At 41.7% G+C, this 27,320-nt stretch overlaps 1 protein-coding gene across 2 annotated transcripts in view; it reads right to left on the reverse strand.

The window, feature by feature from the left end:
• Window positions 1-1,924: 1,924 nt before the first annotated feature.
• ahr1b (aryl hydrocarbon receptor 1b) overlaps window positions 1,925-27,320 on the reverse strand; it is a 51,494-nt gene continuing 26,098 nt past the window's right edge. For both annotated transcript variants that reach the window (XM_028980037.1, XM_028980038.1), the window contains 9 exons: window positions 22,749-22,849; window positions 17,444-17,533; window positions 16,084-16,207; window positions 15,165-15,298; window positions 10,674-10,876; window positions 10,479-10,588; window positions 9,055-9,196; window positions 7,094-8,693; window positions 1,925-4,600 (listed from right to left, as the gene is read on the reverse strand). In XM_028980037.1, coding sequence (XP_028835870.1) covers window positions 4,448-4,600; window positions 7,094-8,693; window positions 9,055-9,196; window positions 10,479-10,588; window positions 10,674-10,876; window positions 15,165-15,298; window positions 16,084-16,207; window positions 17,444-17,533; window positions 22,749-22,849 — 2,657 coding nt within the window. In that variant the 3' untranslated portion in view covers window positions 1,925-4,447. The remainder of the gene's footprint in view (window positions 4,601-7,093; window positions 8,694-9,054; window positions 9,197-10,478; window positions 10,589-10,673; window positions 10,877-15,164; window positions 15,299-16,083; window positions 16,208-17,443; window positions 17,534-22,748; window positions 22,850-27,320) is intronic.

A 27,320-nucleotide genomic window follows, 5' to 3' on the forward strand; every position in this document is an offset into this window, starting at 1 on the left:
ATTCATTGTAACCATGAGTCTCATCTGCTGACTGTCCGAGTGGGAGGATGATGGTCTGTCCGGGAGGCGGGGCGTTGCTTAAAAGCAGGTCACCGCTCTCGTGAACCTCTCTGCCAGGTGAGCTGCTGCCTGCTCTGCCCGCTGCTAGGTAAGGGCTTGGTTGGTGTAGAGGCATGACGAAGACCTGGCACCCGTTTGGGTGTGGGGAGCGGTTTATGTTTTAGACACAGCGCCATCCCGGAGCACACAGAGGGGTATTAATAGTGCCACATATCATCTCGGTGACAACCAGGGTTCGCTCCCTCCATCCCCACCACTCTTTTCTCCCCTGAACGACTCAGTCGGACTGTGGTGACAGGCAGGGCCTGTCAGGGAATCCCGCTGCATAAAAACCCGAGTTACCTGAGTGCTACGCCCCTGAATAGGACTTAAGACGAAAACACGTCAGCGTCTTCTGCACATGAAAGGATCACGCTGGTTCATGCTGTCTAAAGCTCCTCAGGTCACAGCTTTCAGCAGAAGCTGGACCAGCCTCGTGCATTTATTTCCTGAGATACTCAGCCAAAACGTCCCCAAAATAATAGGCCAGATGTCACAATAATGCCTTTAAAAACAGTGATTTATGAAAGCAGGGGTACAAACTTAAAGAGTACGCTGAGAGACATTTAGCAAAATTACACAGTATAAATATTACTAAAAAACATGCCTCAGACCACATCAAAATGGTGCAAAAGAGCGAGACAAAAAAAACAAACCTTTTGGGGATTTGAATGAATATAGTTTTTTTCAGGATGGACTGACCGGTTTGCAGAGCGCATCCCAGAATAGATGCCAGTTTTTACTGCTTAAATAAAATGGTGCTGCTGCAAGGGCCATTTCAGGCTGTTTCCCGTGGTCCGGAAGGAACGACAAACCACAGGAGGCTTCTTCAAAGACATGAACTAACAAGCCATTATGAACTCAAAATTATTAAAGTTCCACGGCAGGCCTGAGCAAAGCTGATATACCAGTTCAAACATTTTCACCCAAATGTTATTAAAAATGTGACAATTATTCAGACTGAACAGAGCCACTGTAGAGAATTTCTAAATCACCTTTGAAACCTTTGTAGACTTGGGATGCTAGGATGATAATAGTAGATAAAAAACATAATGTCCATAAAATGAGGAAATAAGAAGCAAGTCAGGGTGCCTTAGTTGATTTAGCCTCCTGTTTTGTGAATATCTATTTGTTTGCTCTCTGCTTGCACGTTGTGGGGTGTGAAAAGGCCCTGGGCAGTGATCGATGCCAAGGAGATAAAAGCCTACTGGCAGCCAGTCTACAGACTTCTGGGGTTTGTGTGGTGCATTTGCACCATGGTGCAGAAACACCCATCTGTGTCCCACTCACTGTCATAAAACTAAATCCAAAATAGGGTATCATCCAAAGCACCATTTCTAATTTTATTTTATATCAGACAAACACAGATACCAGTGGCATTTAGATGAGAATATAAATGTAATGCCAATGGGTAATATTGAAGAACAGGAGGAGAATAGGGTTTAGGGAAAAGGTGGGAGCAGCGCGTGACCCAGCAGACCTTCACCAGGACAAGATAAGGCCTTCATCTCCCACAGGCATGAACAGTAATCCATGGACCACAGATGATGCATGGCCACTTCACGGTCTGAAGGGGGCGCATGGGGTCATGATAGCTACGTATAATTAAAATAAATGCCATGTTCAGTCCGTTCCAGAACATTCTCACAGGCTGGGTGGATCTCAAAGGAGATGTACAAAAGGAAGGTAAGAATGAGAGCCTAAAGAGGGATTAGGACCAAACAACCACAGCAAATGTCTTGGAGGATTATTTATTAAAAGAAGAACTGAAACTGTGAACATTATATAGACCGTGTTCTCTGAAAACATTCATAAAAAGACAGGATTGTTGTTCATTGTGATTGCACAAATCCTTTATTGTCAGGATCCAAAAGTACCTTTTAACAAACAAAGACAAATAGATAACTGCATATGTATTCATCTTTCATACATCTACAATTACTTTCAGTGGGTTAGAATTTTAAAATAAGTTTAATGTGATGGGAAAAAAAAGACCCAACATTGGACAAAACATCCCTAAACATAAAACATCTAATGTGAGTTTCACCAGTTATGGCACCATATTCTTCATGTTTTTTTATATCTAAAGTGTCCATTTTAAAACATAATAAAACACAGTAATCAAGATATTTATACAGTAATCAATTAAAAAGTCTTTATACAAGCTACTTGTGCTAAACAGAAATAAACTTGTTAAGAAGCAGTGCTTTAAAATAGTGCTTGCAACAAATGCATTAAAAATCACCTTTAACTATTTACACACTGGCATCAAAATGTATCTTTATATGATAGTCTGTTTGCTTTTTTAAACATATACTGTATTTTTTGATCTTTATGATTTGTAACAATAGTAATTTCATGTAGGAAATGACTGATTTATATTTACACTGATCAGCCACAACATTAAACCACCGGCATAACACTGAATACATGCCCCAAACAGCTCTATCCCCTCAAGGCAAGGATAGATTTCATAAGACCTCTAAAGACATCTTATCATATCTGGCAATATTAGCAGCAAGTCCTGCAGATGCCTGATTCACTTAGGATCTGGGGAATTTGGAGGAACTTGTGCTCCTCAGACTGTTCCGGAACCAATTTTATTCTGCTGAAAAGGATCTCTGCCACTGCTGTATGTAGTCTGCCATAGGATGTATGTAGTCTGCAACAATATTTAGGCATGCGGCACATGTTCACATGACTGCAGTACCCCAGACTTCCCTTGACTGGAGCCGTGACGTGTACAGTCATTCACGTGAGAAAAACACACTCGTTCCCTGGCTCAGCGGTCCAGTTCCGATGCTCATGTGCACACTGTAAGCACTTTTGGTGTTGGACAGCATGGGCACTCCGACTGGTCTACAACTCGACATGCAGCAAAGCTGTGTGTTCCAACCATATTTATACCAGCATTAAGGTTTTCACCTATTTTCTCGAAGGGAAGATCACACAAGACCTGCTGTCTGAGAGACGCACTGTGTGTGTGTGTGTGTGTGTGTGTGTGTGTGTGTGTGTATATTTATTCCACCCCTTACCAGGTGCCACTGTAACAAGATCACCAATATATTTCACTCTACCTGCAGCGGTTCTGTAGTGGCTGAATGGTACATAAAAACAAACACAAAAGACAGACCAGAACGGAAATGAATTTGTTGTGACATCATAATGCTAGAGCTAATAACAATATTAATTTCATTCACCAATTCAGCCCCTTGATGAAATAATAATATCTTCTATTAAAACTCCTTTATGATATACACAACACATTCAACAATGTAAGTGTCCAGTAACAACTAACCAATCTCTTTTGAGACTACGTACTCTCACATTTGATTTTTTAGGGAGAAAAAGCAGTGGTAGAAAAACAGTGGTAGTGCGCCAGATGCGAGCACGCAGCATTTTGCTACGTGCACTTAACACAATGTACCTGTGTACCTGACAGACACTTGGCTCAGGAAGGAACAGGCCTGTGACTTTGAGGCCTGTTCAAAAGGGCAAGAAAAAAAATGCTTCAACATTAGACAAGAGCATGATAGTTTTAATACTGTCATATGCCCATAGTGAGTACACATGCGGCATCGTTACAGAATCCCCACTTATTCACTTTTATCTCCATAAATAAGTTACTCTTCTGCCATCCCATGTGCCTTGAAACCATGCACATCCATATTGTACAATCGGTTTGATTAGACTGAAATTCTATAGTCTTAATCACGTCTCCTCAATAACAGATGTTGTACATCATCTGTCTCAGCGAGCTAAACTGCATTACGCTTCCAGAGATTCTGCGAAGGGTCAGTGGATTATAGCATCACAAGATAATGCGTCATTCAAGTTAAAGTCGTAAGTGCGTAAATTACATAATCTGCTAGGCTGTGACAAATAATATCTTCCTGCAATAGTTCCCACAAAATCTCATGAGCTGTCTTCAAAACGTACTGTTGCACTGCCTCAATGCATCTGCAAATGGAAATGGTAATCTGTGCAACTCAGGACAGAAACTTAAAAAGAACCACTAACAAGTTATATTAGAGTCTACTGTAAAGCAAAGCAATGACACAAACATTGGAGAACAGAGAAATGTTTAAATCTGAGCTGTAGTAGGACATGACACATAAGAGAAGAAAATATACATGACAAAACTAAACAGCACAAAAAGCTTTATGACGAATTGCATCTGAAATGCATGTGGCATTCTCCAAATGTTGAAATCCTGAGTATGCTTTTTTAAAGAATAAAAAATAAAATTCATGGAAGAAATACAAAGAAAGTAAAATGTCTTCTTGCTAAGTTAATTTATGGCCCACCACGTCGACATACAGTACGACTTTGAAGCTTGCCTCAAAATTTAGAGGTAGAAGCCAGTAGCTTGTGGGTCAGGAACACTGGAAAGTGGTTCAGGGCGTGAACTGTTGCTGGTTGTCACAGTGTTACTGTTGGGGACCAGGCAGCCACCAGTGTAGGCCACGCTAGAGCTGTTCAGGATGCAGCCATTCTCCATCTGAAAAAAATATAAAACACTGGCATCACTAAATCATACAAGAGATTACAGTTTATGTACTTATGTACAAAAAACCCAGACAATTCACAAATATAAGTAAACAATTTTTAAATGATTATTAGTACTGCAAATATTTTTTTGTTCAACCAAATCTGAAAGACATCTCTAAATCTCTAAAATACATTCTAAAAGGCCAAAAATGAGCAGATGAAGCAATAAAACGTGACATTCTGATATGACGGGCTGTGGGCGCCGTTACTGACTGTGCCACCAGCAAGAGGCAGCAGCATGAACTTTATTCCCAATCACATAAATCAGGTCAGCTAAGGGAGCTGCATGCCAGATGTTCCATAGTGCAATGTTGCCCGACATCTGGCTGAGCCGTACACTGGCTAAGACAGTTAGTTAGCCCGTCCTGGAACAAAACCAAGTCATGACATAAAAGGGCGGGGCTAACACAGCAGGGCATTGGCCACAGCAACACAACAAGCTGTAAGTCATATAACCCAGATGACACGGTTTCTAGCTAATGGTGTACTCAAAAAAAAAAAGATGTACCCCAGTATGAAAACGTGGTGCTGTGTTGCACAGTCCTGGATGTGGGTGAAATTCTTTTTCGGCAAGAAGATACCTCCTCGTGGTGAAGTGGCTGTTTTAGCAGCTCATAAACTACCTCTAATTGTAATCCTGCTCAGTTCGTCTAAAAGGATTAGCCCATCATTATCCCTCCAGAAATCAAAGGCTCCTTTCTGTATATGATCTGCAAGACAATTAGTTCCTTAACTCTTGAGCACAGGCTATGTGAATGAGCAAAGGGGGGGGGGGGCAGATTGAAGGACACAGAGCCACCAGCAGCCCCCTCACCATCACAAAGCTTTATGTGGCTGCATTAGGTAATGGTGTTGGCAAATTGTAGGTCAGAAAGAAAAAAAAAAACATGCTTCACTGGACAGCTGGACTGGATTCCTCTTTCATCTAAGCTTACTGACCCCGAACGAAAACACGGCAAACCCAGACCTGGAGAGGCATGAATGGCCAAGCCAGTAGCGCCCCATTCATTACTGTGTCTTCACCCCACTGTGCCAAACGTCTCAAAATCCTGTGCATTTCATTCTCTCCTCCTTTATAATGTACATCCGTGCACATCAAACACTTCCCCCACGTCTCCCTGTTTTAATTTCAAAAGAATGCTCTGTAGGCATGTTAAAAACGAGCAAACCAACAGCAACAACCACAACAAGAAAAGACAAAATGGTGCCCTACATGTGGAGGGCCCGGATTGTCATGCCTAATGAGAGTAGACAGAGCCCCACAGTCTCCAGCTTCCACTCACTGAGTCTGAGGCCTGCTGAGGGGGGCTGCGGTCTCTCACTCGGTAAGTGAGGGTGAAGGGCCAGCCTGAGGCATTCCTGCTGCTGAACTATGGTGCTCTTTTTTTTTTTCTTCAATGTAGTGAAAATACGTAATCCAGCGAAATGGCGCTAAATGCAAGAATGCTGAGGGATTGCATTAATCTGATTGAGCAGATTGTGTGACCAATTGGTGCTGGAACAATTGTTAGGTTCTCAATTGGATCAGGCAGAACACTTAAAGAAGCAGATGTTTGTGTGGCTGGTGGCAGTTTAAAGGTTACAGTTGAATCACTGACTGTAGATGATAAAGATGTTGGGTTAGTGTTAACCATGGGGTTGAGCCTGGTACCTAATGATGAAAAAGGCATCTCCCTTGCCAGCTTCATGTGTCATATATAGTCAAATCCAAAACAAACACCAGAATTAATGTCTTAGGCTTCACCCCGCGACAGCAATCCCTTGTAGAACTCTTCATGTTGTCACCACATTAATTTCATGTAGTGACTACTTCTTTATCCCTGTTCATTAAAGGGTTGAATTTGGGTTGAATTTTTTTTGATGATCTGTGTATCATCATTTTACATCATGATATGCAAAGTGAAAATGAGGCCATGTTAATGGTGCTGTAAAAAAATCTAATCCAACACACTTCCACTCAGTACACCTTTAAACACCACATTCAACACAATATACTGATGCAATTTTTAAACATACACATTGATTAAGTTATTTGTAAAGGGCCTGTCACTCTTCATACCTCTAGTTCTGACTATATATATATATATATAGAGAGAGAGAAAGAGAGAGTCCAGAAATATGCCCTCATTCTCACAGCCTGAAATTTCTGTTAACATTCGTATCTCAGTTTCTTCTTGATTTATCATCTACACCTGTTACATTATCTGGTTACCTGCCGTTAGTTTCCTGGATTAACAGGCTTCTAAGTGTGTTAGTGTTATGACTAAGATATGATTATTCAGACATAAATACCTGCAGAAATGTACAGATGTTAACATTGCACATATGACTAATTTAACTGCCATTGACCTAAATGGTAAATATTTGTGAATCAAGGAGCAGAAATTGCAAAATATGTTGTCTGTATATACCAGCCTGGAGTAACTCTCATAGTAGGCCTTACCTTTGAGCTGTGTGTGGTATCTTGGGAAACCATGCCGTAAGCTTCCACACGGTTGAGGTGCTGGGATTGGCTCAGACCCAGGATGCACTCCAGAGGGTTGTTCTGCGTCTGGTACGGAGGGTAACAGCTTGTTGGAGGCTTTGTCTGCTGGGCTTGCTCTTTTTGAATGCTCACTTGATAGGACGAGGCAGTAGCCAGCACACCCTGGCACTGCTTTACACCCTCCATGCTGCTACTGTTCACAGGGTATTCCAAACCTGGGCCCTCCACCATACTGTATGCCATGTGAGGCATCTCAGCAGTCTGTGTATGAGAGGGGTGCCCGTTGGTAAAGCGTGGCCTGTTAGGGGTCACGTCCACCTGGTCAGTGTAGCTATAGCCCTTCCATTGCGCTTCAGTGTAAATTCCATTAAGTGAAGAGCTGCTATTGTCAGTCCTCTGTTTGAAATGGCACTGGGAGTGGAGCTGGACCAAGAGCTGATCCTGGTGCCAGGGCTGTTGTTGTGGTGTCTCATGGAGACCAGCTTCTGGAGCTTTACAGCTGAACGCCTCCTGCTGGAAAGGACATTGGTTATCCAGACTCAACGGTTCATGCTGAGAGGGCCAGTGACCATTGTGGAACGCTGTCGAAGAGTCCATGTGAAGAGAGCCTTGCTGGCTCATGGGTATCAAGGTAGTCTGGGCCTCCTGGGAGACATGACTCCAAGTCTGAACCTGGCTGGCTTGGTTGTTGACATGTTGCTGCATCTGCTGAGAGAGATGCACTATAGGAGCCACTGCTTGCTTCTGTAACTGGTACGGGAGGTATGGCATTGGGGCAACCTGAGGAGTAGGTGAAGGGTGGGAGTAAGTGGTAGGGGTGAGGGCACGAGACTGTGTTGTGTTCTCTGCTGTAAGACGATTTGGGTCATTAGTGGAGATCTCTACTTGAGGACAATCCCCACTGAAATTACTGACAGCTTCCCCAGTCCTGTTCTCCAGTGAGTCTTGGATATAGTTGAGGATCTCATTATTGGTTAGAAGGTCATTGAGCGAGGGGATATAATCAGGCTCCATGTCCACACGAACCATACGCTCATCCAGAAGCAAAAGTTCTAGGTCCTCAGCATTGAGCCCCAGATTCTCTAGGGCACTAAATAGCTCGCTGGTTGGGCAGTTCTCATCAGTATCTAGTGATAAAGAGTCCAGGGTGGCAAGGAGTGGGTCAAAACTTGATGGCTCAACTTTGGAGCTGGTAACACCATTGGGTGCTGCATTCCAACCTTCGTTGGCCAGCGATGTGTTGAAGCTGCTACTCTCACCATGCTCAGAGAAGAAACTGCTGTGAAAAGATATCTTAGGCTCCATAGCTGGCTGGCATACATAGACTGATTCATCCTGTCTCATCATTGCTCCCAGTAAAGAGTTTGGGTCCACACTGTCTTTAGAACTTTTGTCGGACTTATTCTTTTTTGACTTGCTGCTCTTGCCTTTTCCCTGTGTGGGGTCCAGGAAGCCAGGGACAGGGTAGCTGGTCTGGTACAGTAGGGCCTCACCAGTGGCAAAAGTGAAGGGGAGATGTATTGAACGTTTCCTCAGATGTTCTCCACCTTCCTCATCTCTATAAACAACAATCAAATGACACCATAAAGGCTATACTCAACAATTACCTGAGAATCACTAATCAGATGCCCTAAAAGTATATAAAGAAGTGTTTACATAATAAATATATTAGCACACATATATTCCTGTAAAATAAAATGGAATAAAATGGGTCTTTCAAATATATTCAACAAAATATATCTCTCTATATATATCTATTGTGACAGCATGAACCTTTTTTGTGATTTTCTTATCAACATTCTGCCCAGCTCTAAGGTGAGTAGATATAAATTAAAGAGTAGCTGAGAATATATAACAAATTTGATTGCATATGTATTATGCATGCATATTTTTTTCTGTGAGTGCACATATATACTTACACTAGGGGCCGCTGGGTGGCAATGATGTAGTCTGGCTTGCCGTTCTTGTAAACCAGCCTAGCATTGGCCTGCACCCACTTCCAGCGGTTGTCCTTTGTGAGCAGTCTAAACACTGTCAGACCACTCTCTCCTGTCTTAATCACTGTGAACATGGGAGATCATGACTCAGGACGCTGGCTTGCAATGGTTTATGTGGAAAAATGAGTTTTCTCAGTTATGCATAAACATGTGCAGGCCCATACATGATGAATCACGCATATGCTTGGTGCCACTCACAACATTTCACACAGGCTCATATTCATTGCATTCAACACCACAGTCAACAGTTTAACACACTATTTGGAGAAAAATGAATACTTTGTCATGCTTCCTTACAGCCCATTGGACATATTAAAGCAGAGAGTGTTTCTTTGCTGTACAGCTTATTGGAACATGTTCAGTGCATCAACCAAACACAGGTGTGAGAAACTGAGCCTATTGTTTTCTTTCACAGAAGCCTTGCCAGTAAAGGCTTAAGCAGACACTTGAAATCCATGCCAATTTGAGAAGGAATCTTTAAGAGTATGGAATCTCCCTCTCTACAGTCTCTCTCTCTCTCTCTCTCTCTCTCTCTCTTTCTCTCTCTCACACACACACACAGTTATACAGACACCTAATGTGTGTAAGCATTGTGTTCACACAGTGAAGTAAAAAGATTATACCTTCACCAAAATTGAGGAACTTGGGAACACAACACCTGTGAAACTGGAGATTTTTTTGAGCTGGCAGGTAACCATGTTGAGAAATCATATTACATAGCTGTAATGCAACTCCATGCACATTTTCTCTCAACTCGTTTCTTGAATTTGTGAGAGCAAACAAACAAATAAACAGAGCTCATTGTTTCACTTTCTGTAAACGCTCCTGGCCGTTGGCTCAATATGAAATTCCTGATATGGATTTGCAGCCACAGTTTTTGTATTTTTATGCTCTCACCACTCCATAACCTCATGCAACATGCCTTCCCCCATCTCCTCTTTCCCTTTATAAATCCACTGCAGGCCCCATCAAAACAAAGTTGTCCTACTGATCAAGGGTACTTGCCTTCTTTTGGGTCACCGGTACAAATACCAATACCACCAATACCACCAATAAAAAAGAGACCTGCAATTGACAGCAAACTCTGACCAGACTATATGTTTGTAACTCCTTGGTCATATTTTGCTGAGCTGTGTGGTGAGTTCTGACTCACAGATTGTAATGATGAATGCTGGTGGCCTATTTGATGCTCTGGGAGTAACACTAATGTATCTACTAAACATTGTGAGAAGAATAATTTAACCTGAGGTTAGATTTTTTTTATAGTAATGGGATTTTGTGTGATTAATGTGATTATAAAACCTAATTCAAATGCACTTTTCTTCTTTTATGCATTGAAGACTTACTTCTAACATGGTTTTCAGCACAGTACAGCATGTCAGCTGCATGAATAAATTGGTATCCTGTGCCTCTAACTCGCAACTCTGCTTCAGTGTAGCCCAGAACTATCTTCCCCCTAAAAGTGTAAAACAATAATGAAAAGGCTGTCAGACAAGGCTGCAAGCATAAATTGCTAATTTAGGACTACAAATGATCCTTACTTAGCATCACAGGCCATGGGTGTGAAGTCCAGTTTGTGCTTGGTCCTGAAGATCATATTCTTTGTGCGAATCTCCAGGATTGGTGGGGGCTGAAGGGGTGTGGCAATTGCAAAGAGGGCTAGCTGTGGGGGAACCTGGCATCCATCCTCCAGGCGTTGGTTCTGTCCGTGAAGGAACTTCAAACGTCCTTGCAGGTTCAGGGCCTGTGAAAAATGGGGCCAAAATATTCTGAATACTCAATAGACATTAAAAGCCATTTTTTGGGGTCATGAGTGTTAAACATTTTTAAACTCATGGAGCCATGCTGTGCATCACCCCTCCCACATAAACATACCACATGTCCTAGATGTATTATTCAACCAATGCATTTACAAACTGGTAATTAGAGGCTCTGCATGTGACCTTGGCCTGACAAGTTTGCCTGAGAGAGGCTGGCTGTGCAAAGACAGGGCCTATCAGAGGTAATGTGTGTCTTGGTTTACCTTTTGCTTTCCACCACAAAACAGCAACGATTGCATGGTAAAAGTGAGTTAAAGAGCACTACAGTCATGGTTTTGAGAATGACACAAATACTGTTATTTCTGTGGTATATTGAATTATTAAGCATTTTATTTACAATTACATCAAGTTTATTCAAAAAGTCACTTTTTGCAGTGTTGGCCCTTCTTCTGCAATTCGCCCTGACATGCTGTCAATCAACTTCTGGGCTAGATCCTGACTGATGGCAATCCATTCCTTCATAATCAGTTCTGGGAGTTTGTCAGAATTCTGGGTTTTTGTTTGTCCACCCGCCTCGTGAGGATTGTCCACATGTTTTCAATTGGATTATGGTCCGGGGAGATTCCTGGCCATGGACCCATAATTTCATGGCTCCATCATGCTGAAAAAGGCATTGTTCTTCACCAAACTGTTCTTGGATGGTTGAGAGAAGTTGTTGTTGGAGGATGTTTTAGTATCATTCTTTACACATGAATGGTCTCAGGATGCTTTACTGTTGGTGGACTGATGGTGGCACTCATCTTTTCTTCTCTGGACAGTCATTTTTCCAGATGCCCCAAACGATTGGAAAGGGTCTTAATCAGAGAAAATGACTTTGCCCCAGACCTCAGCAGCCCAACCCCAGCCCAACCTTTTGCAGAATATCAGTCTGTCATTGATGTTTTTCTTGGAGAGAAGTGGCTTCTTTGCTTCCCTTCTTGACACCAGGCCATCCTCCAAATGTCTTTGCCTCACTGTGCGTGTAGATGCCCTCACACCTGCCTGCTGCCAATCCCGCAGATGAATCATCTTTAGGAGACGTCCTTGGCGCTTGCTGGACTTTCTTGGGCACCCTGAACCTTCTTCACACCCCTTAACCTCTCTCCTTGAAGTTTTTGATGATCCGCTAAATGGTTGATTTCTTACTAGCAGCAATATCTTTGCCTGTGAAGCCCTTTTTATGAAACACAATGATGACTGCATGTGGTAACTGCATGTAGGAAGAACAATGATTTTGAGCATCACCCTCCTTTTAAAGCATCCAGTCTGCTATTCTAACTCAATCAGCATGACAGAATGATCTTGAGCCTTGTGCTTGTCAACACTCAACACTCTCAGTGTTATCACTGAAATGATCACAGCAGGTCCTTTTGTGGCAGGGCTGAAATGAAGTGGAAATGTTTATTTTGGGATTTTATTGGCAAAAAGGGACTCTGCAATTCATCTGATCACTCTTCATAACATTCTGGAGTATATGCAAATTGCCATAATCAAAATGGAGCAGCAAACTTTGTGAAAACCAGTATTTGTGTCATTCTCAAAACTTTTGGCCACATCTGGACATATGCACACGGCATGGCAGTTCTCTATGCTGCTTCATGGTAGCGCTGCTTCAGTCCACTAAATAAGCTCCTTCTATTGCAAGCTGACACACCACTGCCTTATGGTGGTGGAGCTGATGACTTGGTCCATTCATCTCAGAGACCCTGCTGTTAACGTGCTTGCAGGTAATTACATGGGAGGTGCAGAGTGCATTGAGTGCAGAGTGCTCTGGAGCTCTACTGTTCATGTCTTTCGATTCCACCCACACATAAACACCCTGTTTATGTAACTATGACAATGATAACAGCATTGGGGAGGGGCCATTATGAAATATATAATTCTTCAGTTAAACTGAGAAGGCTGTTCCACCCACACATTTAGCACTTGGGGTCTGTGCACCAGGTTACAGGTTTGATTATCACAGTCAGATTACAGGATTTAAAGTGTTAGAAGATCTAGGAGTCTATATGTAGAAGCTCTACAAGCTGACGCACAAACTCAAACAGTAGCTTAAAAGTACTGTACCACTGATTTGGACACTTTATTATGGCCACACCTGTCATGTCAGGAAAAACTGTCATGTTTTCTGGGCAATCTTTAGTCTTGCCTCTTTTAACTCTGAGTCAGCGTTTTGCAGATATGTTCTTCATTTGTTTTCCACCAATTACCGGGGAATGCAAAATGGGATGTTTTTGTACTGGAAGGCTTCCAGTGAGTTCCAAAGGTAAAGATGAAATGTGATTTCATAGATTGAATAACTGGTTTGACTGGGGATTTTAAAACAGTGATGCTGGAAAATCTGTTCACTTGCATGTTTTCAGTACTATTATTAAGTTAATAATGACGTTCACAGCCAGCCAGATGATTAAAAAAAAACTCTGGAAATGATTCTGGGGTGGGAATGGGTGTGAAAATGCCCCTACACCAACACATCCTCCATTTGCGCTTAAAGCACTCTGCTCTTATACTACTGGAAATGACATCATGTGTTTGTGTGCTGTCACACAAACTGTACACACCACTGTGTACAGACCTCCAGACCCTTCCAAGGTCTGTACGACTGAGGATATGGTTCATGCTGAATAAAAAAACATTCAATAACAAACACTCACACATTTTCACCCATAATTATCACAAGTGACACTAACAGGAACAATGCCATTTTCTTTAAGGAGCAGTTGATAGCTTTAAATGGGCTGAAAGTCTTCAGGCACGTCACCCCAAAATCAAAGCCGACTAACTCATGTTATTATTGAATTAATCCTAGAATAGCAACCTCTGGCAAATCACTTTAATCAGGGAGTACTGGCTGACACCTGACATCGTACCGAAGCACCCTGTGTCTGTCCCTGAAATATGGGATAGGTGATTATAAGACTACGAAGTTTTTCTTGTTATTCTCTTCTATACTTTGGGGATTAAACCATTTTCCCCACGACCCTGTCGCTCTTTTAAGAAGGATTACCTCAGCGATTGGTGGCTTCTTATCCCACTGTGGTCTGGAGTGGCACGATATGCAGTTGGCCATTCTAATAGGCTGTTATTAGTGCCTCTGGCTGAACTGCTGAAGTAGTGTGTACTGGAAAGCTAGACAGTAGCTTTACGGGTCCCCTCAGCTGAGGCTCATGGACATTCCCAGGCCACTCAGCGTATCATGGGACGCGGTGACGGTGGCACACGGAATCAGGAACACTCGTCCCCAATCACTCTCATGCCTGGCCCCAAGGCTCACATGTACAGCTCATACAAAGCTCATTACAGTTGGATAGCTGTGCAAACAACAGCTCTCAATAAACGTCATACAAATCTGGCACAGAATGACTGCTGTCAGTAAACACTGACACCTTTAACACTTTTAACTTTTTAATTTTATTTTGATACATACTCAGCATGTCTGGAACCTACCTGAAATGTAAATTACCTTATGCATTGCTCTGATACAACAAAAGAAGCAGAAAACATCTCCCCTTAGAACTGTTTGGACTTCTAGGAATATTACCATAATTAAGACTGCAGAAGTACATGATGTTTATAACTAGTTAAGTATTATGATGCTGATATTTTTGAAATCCTGCTGATGCTGAAATCATGCGTAGCATAGTGTCATAAATGAACAAATGTTAGGTTTATTAACAGTTTCATGCATAATTTTACTAGTTAAATTGGATCTAGTGGGATTATTTCTAAAATAGATTAAACTTTATCAAATATCTTACTATAGCACAATTGGAACCAGATAATATTACAATTATATTACCTTTCAGTTTACATTGATGAATTTTAATAAATTCATTCTAGCAGTGAAGACTTTCAAGACATTCATACAAAAAAACAGACTATTTATGCATATTTAACGCATAAAATTTTTAATATCTTGAATATATTTATTTTACTTCAGGCATATATGAAAAGGTATCATTAGATTTACTTAAGTAGGACATTTTGGAACTATTGTGCCAACACTAATAATCTTAACACTAACACAAGTTCTAATAAAATTCATATTTCTAATGGGACCCAAAAATGTAATCATTCATAGTATAAAATTAATTTAAAAACATATTTATTTCTTTGCATGCTGCTGAAAGAGACACATTTTCATAGGCACAAGTTTCCTGAATCAAATGTCACAAAACACATAGTGAATTACCAGAATACCCCCCCACACACATGGTGCAGGAGTATACCTACCAGAAAGCCTGACGAGTTGTCCAGGAGACAGCGAAAACGACACACAAAGCTCCTCTCCAGGAAAGAGGAGTTTTCAGGTGGGAGTTGCTCAGGGTTGTAGGTGACCACAGATGTGCTGCTGACAGGCTCCCCATCTGAAAAACAACATGGAATACACAGATCTCCGACAGACTGCACATAACTACACTTTAATTGTCATTACAGCAGTGGCACAATCATATTGGTCTTCAAACTGTAAAATCTTGTTTGTCAATACACAGTAATTTCAGGTATATGAAGTACAATTTGAGAGAAAAGGAACAGATTGTAATGTTTTTATTTAGGCACACAGCATTCCTCCTGCAACCAGCCCCTGTCCCTGCCATCCTGCCCTGTCCTGTTATGGAGGCAGGGGAACCTGCATACTCCCTAATCGGACTGGACATTTGTGTGTACTGTAACATTTACCCCGCAACTCAGGGAGCTTCTGCTAAAGGTCAGAGGGCCCCCATCCTTCCACGCTGCCCCACCCCATGCCTCCACGAGCACCTCTCTCTGGAAGTGGCTGCTGAAATTTGTGCACAATAACTTCACACCAGCACCGTAGCTGAAACTGTATTCCTAGTTTACAGTATATAAATGACAAAATAAATCCAGGCATGCTAACGGTGGTCAAACACAAACTGGACAACAAAGCGTCAGTAGATGGGTGGGTAGACTGAATAAAACAGAAAGACAGAATGGGGACACTGTTCTTAAATTTCAGCTACATCTGACAATAATGCAGACAGGACAGTGATAATGGATAGTAGTGTGTATAAAACACAGCAACGGCACGGTAGAGAAGTGAAAACGCAACACAATGAAGACAGTGTGACAACAACAGGACAAAAAAGTGTGAAGATGGTGACAAAAGTCATGGAGGTGTGCACGCACTCACCTGGAGGGGATTCGTCTGGCTGTACGACTGACGGAGGGTTAAAGGCCCAGTGCAGATTCTTTCTGAACTCCTGCTGGTCCTCGGTGTGGATGAGTTCAAACACGCTCTGGTGCATCACATCAGTCTAAGAGAGGAAGGAAAAGAAGAAAATTACCAGGCCAACATGAAAATAAATGACGTAAATATGATAGCATTAATACAGTTACCACAATGCCATTTACCAAGGATGTAATTTGACTTAACTTTTATGAAATATACATTAAATAAAAAAAAAAAACAGAACAATGATCTGTTGTATTCGTTTGATCCTTATTATATTATTATATTATATTGGGGAAGTAATGTTACATTGATCATTTTATTTATTTTACGAAAATTACTCAAATCTTTGGGAGGGATCTCTATGGAGGAAAAAAATAAAAACAGTACTCGCCAGTGGCCCAGAAGGCATTGAAAACAATCAAAGCAATAATTTAATTAAGACCCTTGTGACAGATGGACCTTCACGTGAATGATAACTGACCTTTAATTACAGCGGGATGTTTGAGGTTTGCTTCTAGAACTTACATAAATGGTTGTGAATATAAAACCCGGTCAGCCACAGGTTTCACCCTCGTATGATTTCATAAGCACAGTAAATGACAGACGATTGGATTATGTGGCAGGGAGACTCCACTCTAAAGCTTTAAGTAATTAATTGGACTTCATCCACACCTGCCAGCCTGTCTGTTCTTGATTGGGTGATGGGCGGGCAATGACAAGTAGACACATTTTTAGGTATTTATTAAAGTCAGAAACTAATGTATAATGTCTTGAAGATACAATATTTTCCAAGGCACAATATCTTTGCACATCTTTTGATTTTTTTTTTTTTATTCTGATGCACTATTTTAATACTGGAATAAATTAGAGCTGAGCATTTCATTGTGGACTCAGCACTATGGCAGCATTACTGCAATAATGCAGATTAGCTCATATCTCCTATAGTCTCTCCGTACTGTATGCAAACATAATACAGATCCACTGTGAGTAAATGCTATTAACGTTGCTAATCTGTTGCAAGTAAATGGACTGCAGGATACTTGTAGACGGCACAAACCACCGTGGCTAAAAATATGCTTCAGATTGGCTCTATCGAGTTGACCTGTATGTGACCTCCGGGCCTTATCAAGATCTTATCGGTTTGAAATCCTCAGAGGAGCTGAAGGGCTTAAATCAAGCTTCACTCTGAGAACGACAGAGCAGTGTCTTCTGGTGAAAAACAGTATTGATAAACAGAAAGTCTTGTGACAGGCATGAAAACAAGAGCAGCAATCCTGCTTTTTAGCAGATACTGAGTGTCTGAACCAAGTTGCTTTACCTGGTGGAAGCCCAGATAGTCCTGGATGGTGTGAGATGAGTAGAAGATGATCCCTTCAGCAGTGACAACAAGCACAAAACCATGGAGAGCCTATAGCCGAAAAAGAAAATTTGAATTTTACATTCAGGGGGCCCTGACATCCCTATTACTGCAACTCAGCAGGTCCTTCTGCGTCACTCAATGTTCAGTGCAGTGGCCATTGTGTCATGGATTTTTAGTCAAATGTGATGTAAGGTCACTGAACAGAAGAGGACAAAACAATATGTATAATTTAATAACTAAATTAATAACTTAATAACTAAAGTAGGACATAGTCTGTGCTAGAAATGAAAACTGGTTGTTCAAACTAACTGGTCAACCACCAACAGACCAGCCTAGTTTACCAGTTTAAGATAGACATGCTGTTTTTAGCAGGTGTCAGAATGCAACACAAATCCAGCATCTAACGTGCAATTAGGCCAGCAGTCTTAGTCATCTGAAAACATAAGGTGTCATTTCCGGATGTTTCCAAGAGGTATCTGTACACATGCATGTTACTTTACAAGTGTATGTCAGACACGGCTAATGCTTAGGAGAGAAAGGTGCAGATGAAAAGTGACACAGAGGCATAAAACAGGCCAACCAGGAACCACAGGGCATGAAGAATCCCTGTGCAATTCTGACATAAAGCCTGGGGGACACTGCTGCAATCATCAATACGTCCCCAGCACGCCCACACGGAGCTGTGACTCAAACCCTTTCCCTTTTTTCCCCCCCCTTTTTTTTCTTGTGGCTGTAACAGTGGGAAGGAAGGGGAAAAGACCAGAATGAATAAGACAGTCCTCAGATGACAAGCTCTTACATCTGCAGAAAAATGTCCTGCAACCTGACAGCTGCCATACTGTGCAGTGGGCACATCACTGAGGTCATGATTACAGATATTTTGAGCTGCCTTCTATTTCCAGAAGCCACTCATCATCCATCACATCTCATTCTGCATCCAACTAATTTGTTTATATTAATGCAGTCACCATGAAACAGTACCGCATTTAAGCCTTCACAGACTGTCGGCACCACTGCTTCTCCGGGTCTCCTTTCATTTACATTTTAAATTTACGATATTTAGCAGATGCCCTTAACCAGAGCGACTTATCAGAAGTTACAGGCACAATTCCTGTGGAGCGACTCTTGCTTAGGGACACAATGGTAGTAAGTGGGGTTTGAACCTGCGACTTTGTGGTCTTCTGGTTTATAGGCAGGTGTGTTACGTACTAGGCTACCTGTGATGACAAGGTTGTGTACATCTCTAATTACGAACCTTACTGTATACTGTACAGTTTACTCTCAGCAATAAAAATGCAACAAATGTAAATACCATGGTATAGAAAGTAAATACTATAGTATAAATATGCATAAGCCCATTGAGACATACTCTATGTGATTTTGGGCTATATAAGAAATAAATGTTGTTGTTGTTGCATAATTCCTCAGCAGGTATAAGCTTCTCAGCTTCCTCACAGCTCATAAATTGCATTAATTCAAAGTAGTCTTTTACCTCTGTGTTACAGTATATGTGGTCTTGAAACTGAGGGATTATGGTATAAATTAATGCAGTTTTAAAAAAAAAATAAGATTATCACAGCAAACATAAACAACAGAATTTAAAATCTTTCCCTTAACATAATTACCAATAGCAAACACACCCACCCCTCCCCCTCAACACCTGTCTAAAATGAACAAATAAACATAAAATAAATAAATCAACATGAATTTTTTCTTAAATAAAATGACAGTGCCTTTGAACTGTAATCCAGCAGTTCATGATTTGGATGAATCTAATGTGTGGTTGCAGATTTCCATTCAGCACCCAAATGTTTTTGCAACTATATGTATGAAATAATCAGCTCCTTCTAAAAATCCAGCATTAGTTTGGAGGGCTGTGCTCTTTACAGTTGGCAGACGGAGCTATAATACAGTGAAGTGCCACAAGCCCTCGTTCAGGCCTTTCATTTTAGCTTGTGGTCAGCACAGCAAGGGTACTTTTCTGCTGTCAGAGACCTTCCCTTTTCTGAGCCGTAATGCGGTCTCTGGAGCCGGAGAGGCTATGTTCCACATGTTACCCTCAAAAGAGTACCAGAGAATTGAAGAGGAGTCACCAAAATCTCCTGCAAAGACCGAAGTATGGCTCCAACTGCTTCATCATCTTGCCCGCAACCCCCAACCATGCCTTTTCTGCCTGCTACCACCCCAGCACTTGCACTGTACATAAACACACAACAGCCTGGGTGCTGCTGACCAGCTCAGTATAAATATTTAGGTTCATCTGGGTGCAGGAGAGCACACAGGGCTCTCTCCGCACTGGTAAAGGCCTGGGCAGGCACGGAGCGTCTCATTCAAAAATGCATTTTTAATGTTTCACGGGTCTGTGGACCTGCAGCGGTCCAGCAGGAATATAACACTGGACACCATCCAAAGAGAGCAAATGCAAGAGGCTGTAAGAGAGAAAGACTGAGGTAAAGAACAAATTAAAAATCTGGAGAAAATGAGGGAGAAGAGAGAATAAAAGCAGATGAGAAAGGACGTGGCATGATGGAGGGATGAAGGAGGGTAGGGGGGGTGCCGCAGTGGTGTCTGTTTTCACCTGGGTGACAGGCCTCTCACAAAGTGACAGGAACCCCTGGCAGGCGGAAGTGTGAACAGAAGAGAAAATAAACCCCACCACACTGGCAACAACGCATCCTCATCTACCCAGAACATACATGAAGTGATGTGATTGTGAAACACTGCAGCACAGCACACGGTGACACAATGAGTTGTGTCCTCTGCTTTTAAACTGTCACCCTTGGTGAGCAGTAGGCAGCCATGGCAGGCGTCCCCACACGCCCTTTTCCCTTTGAGCCCGTTTCCTTACCCACTAGGCACTTCACTGCCCCATGACTTGCAAAGAACAAACTTGAATAACAAAGACAATTCATGATTAAAAACCTTCTATTTCTATAAGGAAAATATCAAAGAATGCTCTTCTGTGCTTGTTTTATCTCCCACCTTAAAAATTCATGTGTGCACAGTCTCTGTATAATTCATGGTGGAGAGTCAGAAATGGAACGGAGAAAGACAAGCGGGCCTGGGCAGAAATAGCCTCACTGCTTCTCCACTCCTCTCATGGCATCAATAAAAGGTCCTCCCCCTCCCCATCTCCCCCGTCCGAGCCATCCCAGTCTCCTCGGTCTCTCGCCCGTCTCCCTTCCACCATCCCCCAGCAGCCCTCGGTTCGTCTGCCTCGCTCTCCCGCTGCCGTCGGCCTGAGGGGAGGACTCTTTGTGGTGTGTTATCTATTTGACAAAGTGCCGTCCTCATGAATGGCACAACTGAGAGGCTCAAGTGGAGCATATCAGTCGATGTGGAACACTCGGTGTCTGGAGAAGGACCGTCACTGCCCTAATTTAAGACTTCCGCTACGGGGTGGGGGGATGGGGGACCAAGTGCATTTGCCCTTTATGAGGTTACGGGAGAGGCCATGCAGGGGTGCTGTGGCATCTGGGGTGGGAGGGGGTTATGGGGCATTAATGTATACAATTCCAAAGTGATTAGGGCTGGATGAGCTGCCTGGGTCACTGGCAATGCGGAACCAGCACTCATACAAAAAGCCTCCTGTGTGCTGAGTAAAGGATCTGGCCTGGCAGATGCCAACACCGCAGATGCCGTCAGAAAGTGCAGTTGTGACACCGGTGAGAGTTGCATTTAAAAATCCCTTCATGCTTAGAGAAAGTCCATAGATATAATGCATGTGCATTCTGTGGCTCAGAGGTAAAGCAGAGACATTGTGATGATAGCAAAGTGGAGTTAATTGTCTGGGTGCTTACGTACGAGGAGTTGGTAAGTGAAGATTATGAGTGTCAGTTAAGTCCCAACAAAGCAACATTGAGAGAATAAAGCACCCCTGGAGCCAGTCTTAGGCAGTGGCTGCACCAAAAATATATCTGGAGTCAGGGATTTGCCGACAAGCCTTCTTTATTTGCGAGGACATGGGGACACAATGTCTTAGTGTGGGGCCTCATTTTGTTTTTCAACATTTCTGAAGAATGAGACATCTCAGTGACATGTGGCCCAACCCTCACATGAAGAACAAGTTGTGTCGTAGAAAGAATATTTAAGAGATTTAGCACCATCATTTTAATTATGCTAAATGAATTATGTTTTTCCACATCATGGCACACAATCGTTTAACTGTGAATTATGAGTCTTTCCCGTGTTGCGGAAAAAAAAAGTAATGATTGCAGGAACTCTCACAATGAGTACAAAAGGCCTCACAAAGGCAGGGAAATGTCAAGAAATGTGAGTGTGGTCTTCCGAGACCACAGCTCTTAACCCATTCAAAGGGCTGTGGACCTCCCTTTTCACACTGCCTTTAAAGCTGCAGGATCGTGGGATTAAGTAAAGGATCTTGTTCTGACTTCAGCTAAGCTCTGTCCTCACTGGCACTTCGACCTGACCTTTACAACCTTTATCGGCACTTCAGAGAGGAGAGAGAAAGGCTTTGGGGTCAACGGGTCAGTGGATGACAACTCTATGCAGTTTATATATTACTGATTCTTAAGAACAGAGGGAAAACATTATTTTTAGTCTTTACATTGCAACCTTGTAACTGTGATTTCATTTTTATATTCATGGCATTTTTTTGCAGCAGAGGGCTTGTATTTAGTCAACTCAGTCAAGCCCATAAAATGTATATTATTATAACATGAAGGATGAAGTTTTTAATGGATGTTATGAAAGTGAAGTGATTGTCATTGTGAAACACTGCAGCACAGCACATGGTGACACATCAAAATAATCCATCACCCTTAGTGTGCAGTGTCCAGCCATGACAGGCGCCCAGGGAGCAGTGTGTGGGGACGGTGCTTTGCTCAGTGGCACCTCAGTGGCACCTTGGCGGATGGGGATTCAAACCGGCAACTTTCTGATTATGGGGCCGCTTCCTTAACTGCTAGGCCACCATTGCCACTAATTATATTCTAATTATATCAGAATCAAGAACAATAGTTGACAGAATCCCAGTAGTATCACAGAATGGGGAAAAAGATGTCATGCTTTTGGCAAAAATGTGTGTGTCTATATATGCCAAATAAGAACTATTTGTAATTTTTTTTATCTTCTTTTAATTTTTATGTTGTCCTTAAGAATGAAATCAGACGAAAAAGTAATAAACGCTGTGAGCATCATTCTGTTGTAATTAATTAATGCATTCACTGGAACACAATATTTGCATACAAACATGCATAAACACAGATGGCTGAAGTGGAGAAGCATTAACAAGACAACCAACCTGCAGCAGCAGTTCTCCCTCAGGTATACCGCCGTCAACCAATCTTGTTGCTTTGCTGTTGTCATGGCTACTTCCATTGGAGGTCTGGTTCTTTAGGGCAACTGGGAGAGGATGCAGAAGAGAGAGGAGCAGATGAAGCGTAGGCTTTAGCACTGGAATTATGTTTATTAAACACGCCAATGTCCGTGTATTTTATGGGTAATACCCCAAACGCGCGGTACGCACGACAGGCTCCTGCCTCATTAACGATTCATCAAACTGCACGTTTCTGTTAACTAATGCAAAGGAACAATGTTAAAATGTAGTGGACAGTCTGAGCGTGGACAATTTAGTGGAACCTAGTCCTTTACTAGGAACCTTTATTCCTACCCTCCCATGAGGCAGACAGTCAAAGGGACAGGGACAAGGCACATAGACAGACAACCTGAAACACACAGCAACCGTCCCAAACAGTGGAGAGAGGGAAATGCACGATGGACAGGGAGAGTTATTCTCCTACAGCTCCACAGAAATGTCCACTTATGTAGCCGGCCCAGAACTCACTCAGCACATGATGCTCCTACAGGCCCTTCTGTATTAAAGCCCATAGCCTGTCCCACATCCGCCACTGTTCACTGCTCACTAGAAAAAATCATGGTTTCTAAAGCCCTGCCCCAATTTCCAAAACAGCCTTTTCCTCACAGCGGCAAATCTGATTTGCACCATGTTATAAATCCAGTCATGTAAACACCATTCCCAGACAATTTAGGATACACAGTATAAGCCTTTACAAAATGGAACAGCAGTTAAACACAAAACTAATTGTACACGTACACTAGCGCACCAAAAAAAAGGCGTTCATTTCGATGGGCAATGCAGATGAGCGCTGCAGGTAGCTTTGGCTTTTATTATTGCTTGACTGCATGTGCTCGGAGCAGCCGTCAAGCTTTCTTTGTCCTATGAGCACAGGAGCAGAGAGAGGGAGCTGACCTACAAACGGCAGAGAGACGAGAGGAGACACTGGACTCTGAGGAACAGTTGAAAGCAAAGGTCGAACACTTTTCACTTGGCAGAGACGCAGAAAAAAGCATTAGAGGACGAAAAGAGAAAGGTCACTGATGGGTGCGACATCTCCACAACACCTCAGATACCGACTGTGGTTTATTCAAAGACTGAGGAGGAAAAGTGATGAAAGAGGGACCAGCATTGCATGGCAAGCAAGTGAGAAAAAGCCAACAGTACCGCCTGTCAATATTTCTCAAAGTATTATTGCTACGTCTGTACATTACAGAACTATTTAAAAATATATTGCAAACTGTTTTGTAATTATGTATTAAATTATGTATTATGTATTAAAAAAATAAACAAGTGTAAGAAATAAAATGAAAATGTGAATAAAACTACTCATTAATTCAAACACATAAACTGCACCCATAACATTGCAGAAGTGATATGCTATTTCTACATTACATTATACTACATTCTTTTGCATATTCATCCTTTTAGTATATATAATTATTGCAACACTCTTGCACAGATTTGTATTTATTACGTATTTATGTTGTATAATTTGTATTATTTTATTATTGTATTGCCTTTCCAGTGCACTTTTCTGGTTTAATAAGGAAATAAAATAAAACTTTTAATACTGTGTTCTCATAATATAGGAAGAATCCATATGAATAACCATATGAATGTGCTTTATTATATATTATTTGAATGTGGCATTATACTTAGTTGATCCCAGCTTTCCACGGTATTGATCCATTTTTCATTTTACATATAGCAATATTTCTACTTGAATTTTGTCCATTACTCCTTCGTTTTTTGCTTTTCATTAACTCCATTCACACTCTAAAATGTGTCATTCCGTCCGTGACACCAAGAGTGTCTAGAACAATACAAGTAATAGAAAGAATGGGGTGACGTGAAACCATCCCATTAGTCACCCTTTAACCAGTTCTCCTCTTTGACCTCTAACCTTTACAACAGGAGAGAGGACTTGACCCCTTATGACCCATTGACCTCATGCCACATTGTGACACGATTGTCTGAATGGGCATGAGACTTATGCCATTGTGGCCCTAAGTGGAACCTGATTTGGGTGGGTTGTCGTTGGCTCAGAGCAGATGGATGACACGGAGGTACACTATTGCATCACAGTCTGGTTGGGCATGGGCATTGTGGGATGTGTCAGACACAGTTAATCATTTTACAAAGAACACGTCGACTGGCTGTAGATCCTGGCTGGGTGTTGCCACACACTCCTAATAGGATCTTTAGCGTGGATGGGCTGAATCAGGACACTAAATTAATAAGAATATAACAGTTAAAAAATTTATGATGATAATCAAAGCAGATAAATCACAATTGGATTATCTGCACACATGCATGTTTTATTTAGCGCATGATTTGAGCTTTTTCTCATAGAATTGTATTCTGTGTCAATTGTTTTCCTCCCCACAAAGCTTCACAATATGGCACATTTAACATGTAACCCCCGAATCATGTCTCCCTGCTCCTCTGTGGCAAATACTTGACTTGTTTTGACTGTTTAAATGTGTGCTAGTGAGCACTAAATGCCAGAGGAGTAAAAAGTCGAAGAGATTTAGAGGGTTTTCGTGATTCTGCTAGGACCTCTGCCTTTCTTCAAAGGCACTCTGGGAGCCCATTGCCTTTTTCCCATGGCCTTCAATGGGATCTTCCAACGCAGGGGCCAACAGCCTAAAGGGCTAGACTGAACCTGACGTGAAGCTAAAACACGCAAGGGAGATCTGAGGCATTATGAACACATGCCCAAATGCTGGCCTTCTAATAACAGCAAATTCTACAAGCAGTATAACATATTTATCATTAACTCTCAGATGCAGTAGTATGGTAAGTAGTAGGAGTTTTAATGGAAGAATATAAAAATTGTTCATTCTGCCAATAACAAACCAGTCATGCATACATGAACGCACCAATTCCTGCTACAGCAAATCAGGGGACATCAGGTGACATTAAGGCACCGTGATTAAAGCGATTATTTATTCTGAGATATTTTGAAAGAACGTGTCTTCTGCAAGGCAACAAAAGGCCTACATCATTGTCAAGTTGTGCCTCTGTATCCATCTGTAATGCACACTTCACCCTTCCCTGCCTTCACGGTTTCACATTTTCAATAAACCAGTGGCATACTCTTTAACTGTAAACATCTTTCTGTCAGCGTTTACTTCAATTTACAAGCTGCAAAGACAAACATGTCAAATACAATTGACCAAAATAATGAATTGTAGCACTGGAATCATTGTATTACATTTATTGTTATGTTCACATTTTATGTTATTTGTTTTATTTAATTCATTATTATACATTTTGATTATTTAATTAAAAATTCCTAATTAATGCAAACTGTTGAAACTGTTAAACTTCAATAAAGACCGGATGTTTCAAAAGCCATTAAGTAATCAATTAAAAATGACAGCAATTTAAATTTTGGCCAAAATCAAGCGACCCTATTCCTAGAGCACACAGCTCTTCATCTTTCCCAGGACACTAGCTGACAAGTTCCAGTAGGCTACGTCAGTTTTTATTCCACTAATATTGTAGGTCATTAAACATCTCAGTATAAGGACTCCCTAAAGACCACATTAGTTACACCAAATGATAAGTGAAGGAGTCTCCAAGGTTTAGATGTAGAGGCTACAATAAAAAGGGTACTTTCATTGAAATGATTTCTTATTACAGTGCCTATACTTTATGCCCATACTGCACTCAACAGTATGACTCTTTGATGAAGTATAATAAGTCATGTGAAGTGATCCTTCCTGTTCTCATGAAAACTGTAGAGTGCTGAATACTTAAAGACACTAAGTGCATAAAGAGCAGCCAAGCACATGATATCATTTAGAGCAGCAGTTTGGGTATCGGGTGCCACAGTCCACACAAAGGGTGTTAGTGTTGAAGAGCCCTTAATGCTTCTAAAACATCTACATTAGGGCTGAACTATAAATCCTAACTGAACAGAAATCGTGACGTGAATAAATGTGATTTTATAAATCGGACACAGAGTGCCGTGCTGCGCTGAGAACAGTGAGAACGCGGTGCAGCACACCTCTCAGTGGCCTTGTGCAGAAGAAACCGCTCCTTTGCCACAAAAGCCATAGAACACAATGGGTTTAAGAGCAAAACAAAGCACACGGCGCATACGGTCTGTAAGCTGTTATAGCCCATACCACCCTCCTCATGGGTATAAGGGTCCAATCAACCTTGCGCTGATTTCCCTGTGTGATAGACAATCATGCTCACCAATCAGATGTGTCCCATGTTAAAGCCATGCCCACTTAAACACAAGCAAGGGCACTCGCTCTCAACTCATTGATGCTATGTGTACATTCGAGTTTGCAGTAAAAAAAAAAAAGAAGCAGCCGTGATAACAGCATTCACAGAAATGTTATTTCATTTCACTATGTACTGTCTAACATGTATATAACTGAAATGACAATAAAGCTCAACTTCAACTTCAACATCAACTTAATCATTGAAAATGATTAACGTCTTCATTTCATTCAATCTATCTTGCACCCAGTAGAAGCTATTAATCTCAATGCAGAA

The sequence above is a fragment of the Denticeps clupeoides genome, chromosome 5 (assembly GCF_900700375.1).
Source record: "Denticeps clupeoides chromosome 5, fDenClu1.1, whole genome shotgun sequence".
In the NCBI taxonomy this organism is placed as follows: Eukaryota; Metazoa; Chordata; class Actinopteri; order Clupeiformes; family Denticipitidae; genus Denticeps; species Denticeps clupeoides.